General features: G+C 34.1%; 1 protein-coding gene across 2 annotated transcripts; it reads left to right on the top strand.

Moving 5' to 3' along the window:
- The first annotated feature begins 951 nt into the window (after nt 1-951).
- Nucleotides 952-17,182, top strand: LOC146536111 (C2 domain-containing protein 5). 2 transcript variants are annotated; one of them, XM_085190038.1, is made up of 22 exons: nt 952-1,553; nt 3,046-3,202; nt 3,681-3,821; nt 4,837-4,997; nt 5,276-5,387; nt 6,042-6,108; nt 8,798-8,988; nt 9,542-9,688; nt 9,977-10,136; nt 10,684-10,769; nt 10,975-11,098; nt 11,170-11,261; nt 11,712-11,827; nt 12,210-12,335; nt 12,966-13,056; nt 13,288-13,403; nt 13,485-13,583; nt 13,703-13,840; nt 13,942-14,124; nt 14,919-15,074; nt 15,275-15,379; nt 15,695-17,182. In XM_085190038.1, the coding sequence occupies exons 1-22, from the start codon at nt 1,374-1,376 to the stop codon at nt 15,743-15,745; spliced, it is 2,799 nt and encodes a 932-aa protein (XP_085046164.1). In that variant the 5' UTR covers nt 952-1,373; the 3' UTR covers nt 15,746-17,182. The 2 variants fall into 2 exon arrangements, with proteins under 2 accessions (XP_085046164.1, XP_085046163.1); XM_085190037.1 differs by having other exon boundaries at nt 6,524-8,988.
- The last annotated feature ends 51 nt before the right edge of the window (nt 17,183-17,233 follow it).

Below are 17,233 nucleotides of genomic sequence, written 5' to 3'. Positions count from 1 at the left end.
CATTTCTTTCTTCATGTTCTTTTTAACTGTAAAATAATAAGAGAAATTAATTGTCTTTAATAAAGCAGCTATATATATATGTTAAGAGAAATACAAATATTTTTTTTTTTAATTTTTTTTTTAAATAAATATTTCACTTCCTCGATTGGGGATCGAACCCACAACCGTCGCGTTACAGTCACACCCTTGTGCCGCTGCGCCATGACGGCCTCTAATTTCTTAATTGTGTTTAATAAATGTTTATAAAAACTATTTTGCCTTTTTTTCTCCTTAACTATTTATTAATTCTAAAGTAGATAGTTGCAGACTCCCTAAATAATAACAAGAGAATATTATTAAACAAAATCACGGAAATAATTCACCACATATCCAATATGAGGGTTGAATTACTTCTGTGCAAGTATCAATCGATAGGTAATAGATTTCTAAACACTACCTGCCGATCATGCCAATATTAGGCGCGTCAATTTCTTTTTCGTTTTACCCTACAATTAATTTATTTTCGATCACATAAAAGGCGACACGGACATTTTATAGGCAGTTCAGGAGCCCCTAAAGCTAAACTACCTGTGGTGGCGAGTCCCAGGCGCTGCTCCGAGCTTTATATCATTTAAAGTGAGTAGACATTATTACTTAAATCTACCATCTACTTCTAACTACCCCCTTATTAATTATTCATCATTCTATATTTTATTTTGTATTTATATATTCCTTGCTTTGTGTATGACAAAATATATTTTAAATTAAAAATATATCAAAATATATTTTACATTAAAAATATATCAAATGGTTATCATTAACAGCATTTATTATATTTGGTTATATTTTTTTAATAAAGACAAAGAGTGAAAAAGTGTATGGCATTATTATTTATTACATTTTTGTAATCGATGACAAATATCGATTTTGACTCGATACTTTGACATTTTCATTGACATTTCGTTACAACTGCCCGAGGCAAATGTCGCCCGCGTTTCAGGATTATTTATAAAACATTCAAATCTATAAATAAACATTGGTGAAATTTATAACAACACACTTTCGCTATTACAGAGGCGTTTAAGGTGTTTTCTTAAAACTGATACGCAGCGTCAATGCGTCTTAAATTTACAATGTTTACAAAAAATGAGACATTTATTTGTGTTTTTGTATTAAAATTAATGACTTATTTGTAAACGGTACATTGTGGCTCGAAGTAGTGGCTGAAATTAAAGCAGCACAAATATTAATTTTAATAATAAATAGTACTTGTTTTTTAAAGTGATTAGACTTTTTATGGAAGCGCTAATTTTACTTAATTAGATCCATATTGTGATAACGATATCGTGTATTTTGGTGTTTTAAACTTATTTTTTAAGGTTGTATAAGCGAAAATGCCTGGTAAAATTAAAGTGAAAGTGTTGGCCGGTAGAAATTTGCCGGTCATGGACCGGGCGAGTGACACAACAGATGCTTTTGTTGAAATAAAATTTGGTGGAGTAACCCATAAGACCGACGTATGTCGGAAATCTTTAAACCCACAGTGGAACAGCACGGAGTGGTATAGATTTGAGGTATGTGATAAAAAAACGTCTATTTTTGTATTACACCTTATAGGTTTTAATTTGTAGTATGGTTCTCATTAAAAAATATATATTGTTCTTTAGTGTATTATACATAATTTTTTTAAGAAAAATAAGATTTTTTCGTATAATATTGATCATATAATATAGAACAAGGTATAATTTGATTAGAAAGGAGCTTACATTGAAAAGGTTATGTTTTCTTACTAAATAATAAACAGACAATATGAAATTTTTAAGCTAAAAACAAACAAAAAGTTGACAGTCATATTCAAAAGCATTAAAAATATATATTGTTATCACATGTCACAGGCAGTTACAAAACATGAAAAAAAACATGCACTCAACATATACAATTTGAAAACATATAACATTGTCCAGGGAATAACAAGGTCATTTCATTTCTGTTGGCCAGATTACAAAATGATACCAACATATGCTAATAATAAACAGTGTCTGGTGTTTGTCTGCCTTCTAGTATATGACCACATTAATCAAATGAAAATAGTAACTTATAGTAAATTATATTCATAATTTAAAGCAGTAGTAACATAAGTGAGGTTCTTGTGGTATAGTGGAAGAGACTCTGATTGTAAATGTAGTGTTTTTAGGTGTGGTACATTGTTTTCTAATTGAATCATAATTGAATAATCAAGTGTCTTAACATAGGAATAAAAAAAATGTTAATATATTTAAAATAAATTCTATTCTTAATATATTTAAAATAAATCAGTAATTTTTATCTAACCCCAATATGATAAGTGATTAGATATCACCAAATCATGACACTACTGTATGTACTGTACTGTATGATAAACAGGACTAGTAAAATTAGAATTTAGACTTTTTATATAAAAAATATGTCACAAGCATCACTTTTATATATATATATATATATATTATTATATTTTATATATGTGAAGAAATAAAATAAAATATACCTAGTTAATTTAATTAAAAAAAAATTACTTTTTTGGGTCCTTTTGTTGAATTTTCACTTTACATATACTTTATATATATACAATAACTGCTAATTAGTATTTAAATTTTTATAATTATAAAAAAATACACAAAAATAATAATTCATATAATAAAAACTATGTACCTACTTCATTATATTTATGATTAATTTTAATTCTTGTATGTTACCACACTTATAAAACAAAAATAACTATTGGATAATGTCATATAACATTGAATTGAATGGAATGTTTCTAAAGTACAGACCTCCTTATCATTAGATTCCTCTGCCAGATGCATGACTCCAAAATGGACAGAAACATTTGAGGAAAAATTAATTATTTAATATTTTCGTCACCTCGCTCTGGTAATGAGACAAAGTGCGGTGTTTAGTTTCCCACAACCAAAACCTCAACAAGCAGAGCAACCAATAAGCATCAAATACACCATGAGACAAAATAAAATAATTTGACAATGACATGAAATGCCACTATTTAAAACAATTTCTCTTGTACCCCACCAGGTAGACGAATCAGAGCTCCAAGATGAACCTCTTCAGCTACGTCTGATGGATCACGACACGTATTCTGCTAACGACGCTATAGGCAAAGTCGTTATAAGCCTCGCACCGCTGCTGGCCAGAGAGGCAAATAATGTTAATGGTACTACACCGCCTGGAGGTAAGAAGGTCCTAGTTGTAGTAGTTATAACTAGAAATCTATCTGTAATCTAAGAAAATTCAAATATTGCATTGTTTGTTTCAATAATATTGTATTCAATGCTATTATATTTGAATTTGAAGTAAGGTCTGGTAAGAAAATGTGCCGTCGCCCACTTTAAAAGGTTAGAAAGTAGAGAGTGGGCAATTATTAATCAGCTCTCACTGCCGAATCTTATAAACTGCGGAAAATGGCTGAAAATAAATAAAAAATCTAAATTGATCCCCGAAAAGGTAAAGCGCAAACGTCCGTGCATGGATTCCACTTTCACTTAAAGAAATGTCATATTTAATATTTTCATTTCCTCACATGAGGCAAAATGTGTGTTTTAATAGGAACGTAGTGTCGTAACACTAAGTTCCCAGGTTCCCTCTGCCTCCCATGCTGTATGTAGAATACAGCGTAATAATAGAAATTTAAGTAACAATATATTGCACAGGCGCAGTTATGTCCGGCTGGATACCAGTGTTCGACACAATGCACGGTATACGCGGAGAGTTGAACGTCATAGTGAAAGTGGAATTATTTTCCGATTTCAACAAATACAAGACCTCCAGTGTTGGTGTCCAGTTCTTTCATTGTAAGTTTATATTTTTTTAATATAATGTACAGTTAATATTTAAAATATTCTATGACTGTTGAAACTTTTTTTCCTATTTATCAATGTCATAGTCGGTTAGCTTCTGATTGTTACTACTTTGGCCGTGGATACGAATCCCATTAGAACGATAGAACAAATTATTTTCATTTCCGCATTCTGGCAATATGACAAAGTGCGGCGTTCAGTTCTGTCATTCAGCATGCAATATTTTAAAGTGTGAGCGGAACGTGAGGAACAAAATATCTTAACACTATGTTCCATGTGTCGGCGCACTATGTTCCATATATGCGAGTTACAGTGGCAATTCAATGTAATTGGGACGGACCGTTTTGATTGTGGGTTTGAATCCTGCTTCAACAAATATTGATATATGCGGGATTTCTAACCCGCATATAGCGTACAATGAACTAAAAAAACGATGTCAGCTTACTAAATATCATCATGTACAAGAATAGAGGCATAACAATGACGACATATCGTCAAAACATATTTTGAAATATATGTTTATTTATAAACAAATATTTGGGTCACACAATAATTACCTTCAACTTCTAGGTGTTCAGGGACTTATATTTTTGGTATAATATAATTAATAGATATTCTTAGTGACTTTTGTGCCTGTTGACTGTTTGGCGTAGCTTTCTTCCTTTTATTATTGAATAAAATCTGTTAAATGAGGCTAATTTTATAGCTTCACGCTGCATCTTGTATATAGAAGAATAGGTACAGGGAATTCGAAACGTTGCGTGTTGAGGTGGAACCTAACGCCGCGCTATGCCCCGTTACCAGAGTGAGAAAATGAAAATATTAAATATTTCATGATAATTTTGAATGGGGATATGAATTATTTTTATTCCTCGCTCTGGGAAAAGGACAAAAAAAAAGAAAAAAGCTTGGCTATTATTTCCACCATTAAAGACTTAATATCTGTACAACTGGGCCTATGTGCGGGAAAGAGCGTGAAACTGTTTTTTAATCATACTTTACACATCAGGTCCAATGATACCACCTGGCTATAGAGCAACAGCAATTCACGGATTTGTCGAAGAGCTAATAGTGAATGACGATCCAGAATATCAGTGGATAGATAAAATTAGGACACCTAGGGCTTCTAACGAAGCGAGACAGGTGGCTTTTATCAAGCTTAGTAATCAGGTAATTTAGTTTTTTTTTTTTTTTTTTTTCAATTTTTCACTGTATCCCACATCTAGAAGGGTAAGCAAATGGCATTGAGTGTTAAAACAATTAAAAAGACATTACGTGTTAATAGACGGAAGCTTACAATGCCTTTTGTCTTGTTACCAGGTATTTATTACGAGGTAATAAAAGTAATTTATTCCTCCTCATCGTCACCAAACCTACAACCATCGTGTTTAATGTCAGATGTCCTCATAAAATTCTAAAATAATAATAACACATATAACATATTTTAGGTCCAACGCTTAGTGGGACTAAAAGCTGCCGAATTAGGAGCAAACGCAGTAGTTGGATATCAACAGGACTTCGATCTAGAAGGAGAAGCTGGGGTCGTGGCCAGAGCGATTGGTAAGATTTATGTCACTCTTTGAGGAGTTGGATGAATGTTTGTTCCACTTCCACGTAAAAATTGCTGAACGACTTTAGATGGAACTTTACAGTGATATAAGTTATTAGTAAAGATTTTGTTTAATTAGGCTGTAATAAAACAATAAGTGTAAACGGGCGATGCTGAAGGCGGGCCGTTACTACAATATATTTCGGCGGAGAGTGGCAAATATTGAAAATTAAGAAACTTATTGAGGATGGAGTCTTTCTTTCACATTTCAATTGTGAAAAAAAAGAAAACTAATTACTATTATTGTACTTATTCGTGAAATTATTTAATGACAGTGAAAATAATTAACTTCTTAGTATCGTGCTCAATTTACAATGGCCCCTTTAAATATATGTATAAGTATATTTCCCTTAATGTTTTAAAACTGAGAATTCTATTATAATTATATTCTATTGTCGAACTTCGTCTAAAAATGAAAATACTTATTATTGAATTAATAATTTAGCCGGGGAGCAGGCCAGCCTGCTTTGACTATTTTACAGCATTAGATGTCTAAATATATCATAACGTATTCATAATATTTACTTATAGTTTGTTTAACATATTATATTTGTATTTAATCTTTTAATGTATAATTTTATACATATTTCTTATATTTCGTACAGGCACAGCTGTCAGTATAACTCCACTGCCAACTCCAAGTCTTCCAATTAATATTACTTGTTCGCAACAGTGAGTATTATTTTCAGATAATATTTAATTTGAGCTTCAAGCTGTATCCCGCATATATCATGGTAGGCAGAGGGAACCTATTGCTAACATCCTGTGTCTCCCACACATCAACCTAGTTTTGCGTGTTGATTGGCGGAACTCTACGCCGCGGTATTGTATTGTTACTATTGAGGAATGAAAATAACTCATTCCCTACTTTTAAATGAATTTGATGCCGAATGATGAAATATTTTCTTTATATACAAATTTATTATGAAAGGCTTATAAAGATGATTTTAGATATTTTATATATAAAATGTACACGCTTTTGATGTACTCGATGTTGTTACATAATATTACTAAGATTTGATTTATAACTAAGTATACTCATGGACATATGTTTGCATGGTTTGTGTGTTGTCGCTACTCGAATTAGACAATTAAAAAAATATTTGGACATTTTGGCAACCAATGAGGATAGCGTGACTGATTTAAATCAATATTACCAAACTCATCAAGACGAATTACTTAGAATTGTTAATATATTGAATCCGAAAACAACAGCGCTTCTAGATGAACCGGATAATTTTGATGAGGATGATAAAAGCGTTGAATCAATTGCAACAAAACAACCGATTCAAAAGAGTTACGCTGGTGACTTGTCTATATATCAAGATGAATATGTAGCTCAAAAGAGCTTAAGACATTTGTCCGAAGATCAAATCGATATTAATAGACTCTTGAATCGGGAGGAACCGACGGATTCTATCGGACCATTAAAGAAAATTAAGCAAATAAAAGATAATTTGTTTGCTAGAAAGTTTCATAGACGGCCACGAAAATCTGATGTGCAGGATGATCAGATTTCACTTAAATCAACATCATCAGATACATCACGTTTGTCTATAAATGATATAAAAAATGAGATAAAAAGAATTAAAAAGTTGAAAGTTGCAAAGCTTCTGAAGGTTGACAATAAAGAAGAAGAAGGTATAGGAATGGCGTCAATACTTGCACGATCGGTTATGCACGCCGATAGAAGTTTGGCTCGTATTTCTGAGACTCAAGATTCAGAGAGCTCCCCTAGTTCTACCTTGAGAAGAACTAGCGAATCTGAACCGGTTTTAAGTACATCTGACAATGACAAAACGACGGAAACAATTGATAAAGATAATACAATCAGTAACGTGCCCGAAATACATTGTGGTTCGCTAGAAAACTTAAGTAATTTTGAAAGTGTACAGCCGGAAAGAAAAATATCTGAGTCTTGTCCGCCTACTCCTATGACAATAAGGACTGAAAATCTTCTTAAATTACCAGGCGATTTTGAATATTATGGTTCAATTTCATCAGCACTTTCTGCTGATAGTTCAGAAATATATACGTCTTCTGATGAAGATGATGAGAGCTCCGATATGAAAAGTGATCTCGAACCAAGTTTAGAAACTACTAGTTCTGTTGTTAAATCTGTTTTAAATCAAGGAGCAGATCCAAATTTTATTGCACAAATGAAGAGAAAATTAACAGTTCTTGAATTGGCAAATAGGGAGAAGTCTAATGAACCTTTGAACAATAAAGCTATAGAGAGGTCTGCAGAAAAGCCAGTTGAAACAGACAGTGAAAGTGATATCGTAGACATTTCTAAAGCTCAAAATGAATCTCTCGAGGATCCTGAAAATAATACCATCGACTTTCAATCATCGCCGCCAAAAGAAATGTGTGTAACGAAACCAAATTCTCATTTTATTAAAATTCACAACCCCTTTAGTCATAAGAAAGCTTCAAAGAGTATTAGCGCACCTTCATCGCCCGTAGAAAAGAAAGGCTTTATGTATCGCTCCTCAAAGCGGATCAAGCGACAAATTTCGAAAATTTCCAAAAGTAGCATGATCAAGAGCTTATCCCATTATTCGCTGTTACCAAAGAAAAAACATGTAGACCCCAAAACCGCTTTTAGTCAACCAGGGTCCGCATCTGATGTTACATCCAAAGCTCCCAGCGACACGGTGTTAGGTTCTCCCTTTCTATCGTATACAGATTTGATGAGCTTAGACAAGGAAGGGCATAACTCGTTTAATCGTTTTCACAAAAGTGATGAAATTGTTACTTCAAACGTGTCTATGTATATTGGATCTGAACCTGTATCCAGAGCTTCCTTTAGTGGCCTATCCAGCGTAAAAGACTATAGTCACTTACGCGAACAAAAATCTTTTAGGAAAGATAAATCACGTCTCAAGCCGACAGGTCTGATACACACTGCAATGGAGACTATTTTAATAGACAAAGTTGATACTTTATTAATACCAACTAGTCCCGACCCAGTTAAGAATAGTGACCAAAAGTTTTTCGACGATGTCAATGAAAAATTAGAAAAAGTAGAAGAAGCTCAGATAAAGCAACTAAAGCTCGCCGAAAGCTCCAACAACACGACTAAAGACAGCGAAAAGCTCAATCGCAAATTGGTCAGACAAGATAGCATTCACTCATCTGGTTGTGATTCACGCAAAATGTCCGAAGTAGAATCTAATATCGTCATTCCATGCAAATTAACAAACGCACCGATGTTGCAACACTTTCACCCAATGCACTTAGAGACGATACCATCTTTGCCCGAAACCAGCTTCGATAGGACCGACAGCTTAGACGTGAATAGTTCGACTAACAGTGTTAGTGTGTGTTTTAACTCGCATGCAGCGTGCAATTTTGACAGGGACAGGGATAGGTGCGAGAATAAGTGCGACAAGGATAGAGGGTCTCCGAAACACGCGAGGCACGAGTCATACGGGGGAAAGGAACCTGTGGCTACCGTTAATGTACAAAATGCTTCCTTGAACTCGTCGTCTACGCCTATGGGCATACATAGGAGGTCCTCGGATTCAGATCTCAGTGTTACGCCGAAAGGTTAGTGTGTTTGATTCTTGTAATGAAAAATAATAATAATTTTGGGTTAAATTATAAATATTTGATTTAACAATATGAAACCTGTTTCGCGTGTATTACATCATTAAAATAATATAAAATACAAATTATGTTAATACTGAAATGTCGGATATGCTCTTTAAGGGCTTCGAAATTACATAATAGCACCTTTATAATTATAGAGACCTAATTCAAAAATGTCAATTTTTGAATTAGGTCTCTATAATTCTAAAGGTGCGATATTATGTTCATATCGTCCTGAATAGTCAAAGTCAAAATAGACAAAAGTCCTAACTAAATAAAAACTGATGAAAGAACCTCGGTGACTGTTTTTTTTAATCAAAGTACTATTATTTTTTTTATATTCTTTATTGCACATATAAAAAAAATAGGAAAAAAACAATTGAAAAGTTATGTTCACAATGGCGATTATTGTTAATATTTAAGTAAAATTATTAGTAATTATAAAAATATATATATTTTAAATATAAATATGTAAAAATTGAGAATATATGTGATTTTATAAAAATTGTAGGTAGTTCTCTAAACGCGTCAGCTGGCAACACGGGTAATGGGGGTGGCGCCATATTGCGGCCTTCCATGAATAGTAATAACTTAGAAATGTTGGAATACCCATTTTTGACCATGACTGAGTATCCGGCAGGTTTTATTGTTCATATTGGTAAGTTTTTATTTTAATTGACATATTTTTTTCTCTTCACGCAGTATCACGCGTTTTGTTTTGTTACAAAATCGAAGAAATTAATCTAATTTATTCTGGCGGTGTGGAAACCGAAACTACAACCATCGAGTTCACAGTCTGATATTATCGTTGTGTCACGACAGCCTTGTCAACACAATGTGGTTTAAAGATGAAATTTTAACTGTCATTGGCATTTCAACTGTAACAAATGCAAAAATTAATTAAAATGGTTTACACATTTTTTCCTCAAATAATAGTGAATTCCAGGTGGCACAGTGTGCGCCAGGTCCGTGAAGCTGGTCGATGGCGGAGGAGAGAGCGCAGCGCGCGCGGCGTGGTGGGCCGAGCTGCGAACCGAGCTGCGGGCGCACGCGCGCGCCCTTCGCTGCACCGCCGTGCTCGCCTATGCGGAGCGCGCGTCCGTGCGGTGAGTGTGGGGGGAGGGGGAGGGGGAGGTGAGGAGACAGGGGGAGTGCGGGGACATAGTGTGAAGCTAATTAAAAAGATAAAGTGAACAAAGGAGATATATATTCCACTGACACTTGCGACAACATTTAAAAACAGTCTTGCGATAAGTATGGCCAAGATAATTTTTAAAAAGGAAGCTCATAATCTAGATTGCGAGGCTTTACTGTATTAAAAAAACCAAATTAATTCAAATCTGCGAGCTGGAAACAAGGAAACTAAGGAAAATAATACATTTTTCAATTCCATTCATTCCCCTTTTAGTTCCTTCCATTCAAGGCGACCCAGTATGCGCCAGGTTTGTTAAGCTAGTACATGGTGAGGGTTAGCCGTTTGAGAAGAGTATCATGACAAACACACATACAAACGATTTATATGTAGATAAAGATTTAATTCGGGAACAATTTTTGGTTGACCTTTTTCGACAGTTTTCTTTATTTGAATTAGTCACAAAATTTTGATAGTAGATAACAATAGAATAAATACTAATTATACTAATATTGTTTCAGGGAAGACGTATGCGTTTTGTCTGCTTCTGGAACGGCCGCGGTGATTAACTTAGATTGTGATTTTACATCGGACGAACCTACTATAAGTGAGTTTTATTTATTTATGTATATTCTTGTGTTGTTTTGTAAATGCGTGGTTGTGGATTCAATCTTCACTGGGGGGAATTTTCGTTTCGTATCTATGGTAGACACTTTCGCTTCGTTCCTCCACTCAATACTTTGTATTTCCAGTAATGTTAAAAATAACCAAATGCTAAAAATAATTACATATCATTATTTTATCGTTTCCAGTAACAACAGGCTCCAAAAACACATTGGATGAGGCTGAAATCGAACCTTGTTCCATTGCACACGTACCCTACACGCCTGGATCTGGGCCTTACCGCGCTGAACTCGCTACTTGTGGTGGATGCAGGTATTAATAATAATTATTCTTATTCCCTTTTGTGCCTCTAAGAACTTAATATGTTTTTTTTTCGTTTCCAGACGTGCTCGAGTACCATCAGTGCTACTGGCGACGTGCGCGAAACCCAACAGGCTCGCGTCCTACGCCAAAGCTATCACTTTGACAGCTGTGGGTTGGTGGCCATTTTGTTTTTTTTTTCAGAATTTTAAGTTCTGAATTATATGGAAAGTAGACGACTCTATGGGAAGATTTATTTGGTTGAAAAATGAGTTTCGTACCTTAAAAGGAACATAGGATCACTTAGTTGTCGGCCTGTCGAGACCATTTATCTTGAGATCGTAATCAAAACCTATAGAGTACATCCCTACAATTATAAAAATAGGCACGGAGTGAGATCTTACAGTACAAATAAAGAAAAAAAATGTAGATTGAAGAAAATTGTAGTTTATTTCATACAAAATGCGTATTTACGACCGCGAACTTAAGTTTTTCAATTTTCGTAGATTATATCTTCGGTTGACCTATAATCTTGAAATTGTTTGCCAGTCTGACTTGCACTTATTTGTGTTTTTTTTTTTTTAATAGTATAAAATATTTTGTATATATTAATTTCCATTTACAGCGGCCCGCGGTCGCCGGGCAGTCGGTTCTGAAGCTGGTGCGAGGGACTTATCAGATCAACTACCTTTCTTAGAATATGAATTACATAAACTTTTGCTAGCTAAACTACGTATGCAGGTAATTATTATAAAAATGTTATATTGTAATCTAGGAAATCTCACCAACACATCAAAATTTGATTATAACAGTAACTACTGCATTTAATGCGGGTATTATTGCATATAATAATAGTTTTTGTTTCATCAAAATCGAATCAGGATTTCCAAAGTTAAAGCGTTGCAAAATTTTACCGCTTTTTAAAAATGGCATTCCTTCGCCCGTGCTGCGTGACGTAACAGCATCTCGTATATGTCCAATTACGGGTGGTGCAGGCGCAAAAAAAAATGACCTGTGAAGTGATTTGCACTTAATGTTTTATTCCCTTCCATGTTTCCCTTTGACTATCATGCTTTATGCAGGATACAGCGTGAAGCTACATAAACAAACAATGATGTTGCAGGGTGCGAACGCGATCTTTGCACTACAAACGCAAATAGCTATAGGAGAGCGCTCCGTGATGGCGCTGGCGAGTGGCACTGCCGTGCGTCTCGCGCACCTGCCGCCCCCCACACCGCCTCGGATCAAGGTGCGTACTCATGTGAGACTTTGTGAGGATTGAGGCTTATTACATTTACGCTAAAACTTCTGAATGGATTTAGAAGTATAACACATGGAGCGCTTGTATTTCGAACTAGGTATCTATATATATAAAAGGAGAAGTTCCCACTGGATAAGGTATAGGGGCACGCACAGCCGTAACCGCTGGGCGTAGAAACGACGCTGATTCATGGATGCACGAGTCGTGTTTTATGGTTTATTAAAATTCACTCTTTAATTAAAAATAATTTCATAAATATATTTAATAAATATTCGTATAGTTCAAGCGGGTGACGCAGCCTGAGTCCGCTAGTATAATATAAACACATATAATAAACAAATTTAATAGTAATTTAATATTATATATAGTTACTTGACATCGTTTTAAATATTTTTTATTATGTTTAAATAATTTAATACTATTTTATTTATTTTTTTGTTACTATTTTATCAATCTATTATAATATGTTTAATTTTGTTAAGCTGTATACACAATAGTTGTGACTGTCCATGCTTAAGTGAATAATTTTTTAAAAAATTGTTACACGTATTATTTTTTGCGTAAACAATAAACTTACATTTTAATAACACTTAAAACGCATATTTTTAAATGTTTCAGGCATCCGAAAACGATAAAAATGCTATTGAAATTCAAAAAGCCCTGTGGGACACCTTCACTGCCAATAAAGCTGCTAATGGATATGATATAGGTGAGCATTCTTATAGTTTATTTTTAACTTTACGCTATATTCCGCATTTAGCAAGTAAGATCAAGCAAAAGAAGGAATCTAGTGTTCAGAAACTTCGTGGGGAGTGCCCACAACCGTCCCATTTACAGACAGACGCTTGTGCCGCAGCGCACTACTGCTTCACATTAATTATATATAAAACATAAAAATTATGCATAATTAGCATTAAATGTCCTTTTTTGTTTTATTTAGGTCCAACAGAACACAGTACAAACGGATCGTTACCGGAAACGGAAGATGAACCTCCCATATTAGATCTATGCGCGGATAAGGACGCCTGCGTTTTGGAATTAGATGAAGCTGAAGATGTAATGTTTTTTTGGTTGTTTATTTCTCTTTAGTTTCACGTTACATAAATTTACAACTTTTTACATATATTCATTCACCAGGTTGAAACAGCTCGAGCATTAGCGGTCCGTCGTACTCACATGCAAGTGTTCACTAACACTCTAAGACCGGCCAACGCACCGCCTCATGCGTTTATGCAGGTAATCATTTAATTATTTTAATAGGTAAAGAAAAATGTTTTTTGCCTACAATGCATATACGTGATAGTGCTTGAAGCTAAGAAAAAATAATTAAACGATATTTGGTGTGGTCTGTGCAGGTGTGGCGAGCGCGGCTGTCGGCGCTGCACGGCGCGGAGCGGCTGGCGGGCAGCGCGCTGTGCGGCGCCGCCTACAAGCTACGGCGCCTACAGCCCGCCGCGCTCGCGCCGCCCGCCTTCCAGCTCGACGCGCCAGAGGTACGTCATTTATTTATTAATTAAACTAAAAACAAAACTAATCTAAAATATACACAAAAGAAGGGCTAAACGCTTAATTCATTTCTACAATTTTTTTTCAGGATGAAATTCAACTAGTGGTATCCGGCACAGCAATCCCACTCTACGATCCGTCTAAACTAGAACATGCCAATGGAACGGAAAGAGACGGACACACGGACAACGATGATGATATATTCGCCTTAGACGAAGAACAACTTGTCAAACCCGCGCCTGAAGTAATGGAGGATAAGAGTAATGGACCTGTGAGTAGTTTTCAAATTCAAATTCAAAATATTCTTTATTCAAATAAACTTATAATAAGCACTTTTGAATCGTCGAATGAACATATGAACAAAGCTACCACCGGTTCGGAAGGCAGTTCTGCTGAGAAGAGCCGGCAAGAAACTCAACAGTTGCTCTTTTCAAAATCAATGGTACAATCTATTACATTAATTGGCAGCTATCCTGCATTACATTCAATAGACATTAATTCCATACATGTTTGTCCTCTAAGTATTCTTGAACAGTGTAATAAGCTTTACATGTTAGAATTTTTTTTACTGATATTTTAAATTTTGGAAGTGGCAAATCTAGAATACACTGTGTACTTTTGAAAGATTTTTTGTGTTTTTTTAGTCTATTTAGTTAGTTTAGAGTATATTTTTATAGTTTAGAGTATATTTTTATATTCTAGTTTTATTGGTATGTTTTAACTTATATAAGAAGCTGTGCTGATTAACAATTGTGTATTTTTTTAGTTAACATCCGTTCTATACGCATATAAATAATTTGTAACCCCGTCGTAGTACAGTTGCATAGTGTGTTACTGTAAACACGACGGTTCTGGGTTCGATTTCCATTTTGGGAATTGAATTACATTCACTTCATTCAACACGTAATGAAATTGAGCGTGGATGGTGATCGAAGGTCTCAATACTAAATTCCCTTTAGTGTTTTTTTGCTATATGACAGAATAAAATGGGGAAAATTAAAAAATATATATTGTATATTTTATTTTCTTGTCAAATAAATAAATAAAAATAAAATGTTTTCACAGGCGGCGGGTCGCGTCTCGTTAACGACTCTTGGAGCAGTACACGGTACTAAAGTAGCGCGGAGAGTATGTGCTCTGCGGCTGCTGTTCGTGAGAGAAACCACGGCTGTACGAGAACTGGGTGGTTTGAGTGGTTTTCTGCATACTTTTACTTGTGAGGTATATTGGGTATTTTTTGTATTGTTATGTCATTTTATTGATAATTTGTTTTTAGTTATTGTTAGTATGTATAATATTTTTCTCAATTAAGCAAAATTTAAAATCGTATCACAATACGAGTTGAGTTGGATACAGCGTGAAGCTGGAAAAAATATATGAAACAAAAATGAGTTATAAATATGTATTCGTTAACGTTGTAGGTGCTGGCCATAGTGCGCGCGTACACGGCGGCGCTGGGCGGCAACGCGCTCACGTCGCTGTACCTGGCGCACCTGCTGCTGCACCACAACGCGCACAAGAACCAGGTACTTGAACCAACCACGGTGTTGAGTTCCATCATTTGTCCCTCTTGATCAGCCTCTGTCTAGACCCAACACTTTTATTAATTATTCGAGCTGTAACAAACTGTAATAAAATCAAAGAATCTAAATTACATGCACTTCCAACTGTTGTAGCATCTTGAAACTTGGTAATTACACGTGGATGGAGACGACAATAGAATGTTATGGTATCACCGAGCTAATCTCATGATCTAAGATACTCGTAGAGTATTGTACTCATTCGTCTTATTTATGTTTAAAGTGTGTTTTTAGTTTTTTAAACAATCCAATCTTTTTCAGGGACAATGTCTACTCTCAGTCGGCGGCGACGTGGTTCATATCACATACTAGATATTAACATATATTTCATATATTTATTGTTTTATATAAGAACAATAATAAAACAAAAAATATTTAACTATAAAAAACTTTTGAGGTTATATAAATATTATAATTGTAAAAATATTTTTTAACATTAAGATTTAAAACTGCCTTTGTTTTTTAAGCTTAGCCACTGTAAATTGAGCTCTGTGACAATGTTGTTAAGTTCGTTTTTTTTAAGTTTATTAAAACACGAAGCACAAATAAGTGTTTGTTAAAATGGATTGTTTTTTTGTATAATTTGAATAAAAAAAACACTCTTGTATACAACTCATTAAAATTTTTTATATATAATATGACATTCTCACCTACACAGGAGCTATATGCGTATAAATATTTATTAATAGTAAATTTATTATTTCGACGGTTTGATTTAAATTTTACTTGCCATGTATAATTTTATATTTTATACCTAAAGTACTTTCTAGATATGTATTTGTATTTGATATAAAAGTTATCGTAATATCGTCGGATTGGAATGTAAACCTACTACCAGCCTCTTAAGCAAATTATCAGGATACACACAAAACGTCTAAAAAACTATTAAGTATACATGTGTATATATATAGGGGTTTTAATTTTTTTTTCTTTATTTTCTTTCTCTGGTATCACAGCGTTGAGTTCCGCTACTCAATATCTTGAAAATTGGGCGGTAAGTTAGGAACGGAATATTAAGATATTAAGTAGTTTGATATTAAGATGCCTACCTCCTCTTACCCCATATCCATGTTAGTGGTAAAAAAGCGTGAAGGTAGTGTTTCTTGCTTCCTCTCAGATAGACGGGTAGATGAAAAGAATATTATAATATTACCCTCCGATTTCCACTTTCGATCGATTATTTTATCAATTAATTGTCTGTAACAAATATTTTTCTGTTGTTATTTCCGTTGATATTCAATCACTAGTTTCTACGAAGTGAGTTCTACTGGACTTTGGTGCTACAAAGGTTTTTGGAAATGAATGTTATTTCTGAAAAAAAAATAGGTATTGTACAGGATTTTGAGCCAATTTATATGCTTTTCATGCTATTTTTCACTGTAGTTTTTTCAACATAAGTCAATTGTTTGTAACATTTTTCAAAGTGTTATTTTACACTAAGGATAGAAAAATATTTTTAAAATACGTATAAAAAAACTTAACGTCGCAGGAATCGAACCCCTGCCTCTTTAAAGAGGCCACAGATGCATCCTAAAACCATTTCCAAGCCTTGCAGGTTCTAGTTCCGCTACGTTTAATTTTATATACGGCTTCTAGAAATATAAATAAATTGATTGAAACTTTTTTGTACTTTTGACTGACGAATAATTTTGTTATAATAATTACTATTTATATATTGTATACCTTTTGCCCATACATTTTTTCTATTTTAAATGTAAATTGAAAATTGAAATAAATGTTTTCTGTGAATGTTGATGTTTTTTATTTGTTCCAAATTTTTTATATAAGTACCAAGATTAT

This window comes from Heliconius melpomene, chromosome 9 (assembly GCF_056956725.1).
Source record: "Heliconius melpomene rosina isolate 202511_hmr_F chromosome 9, ASM5695672v1, whole genome shotgun sequence".
NCBI classification, from domain to species: Eukaryota; Metazoa; Arthropoda; class Insecta; order Lepidoptera; family Nymphalidae; genus Heliconius; species Heliconius melpomene.
The sequence above is the reverse complement of the archived record's forward strand: the minus strand, read 5'-3'. Positions and strand labels throughout refer to the sequence as shown.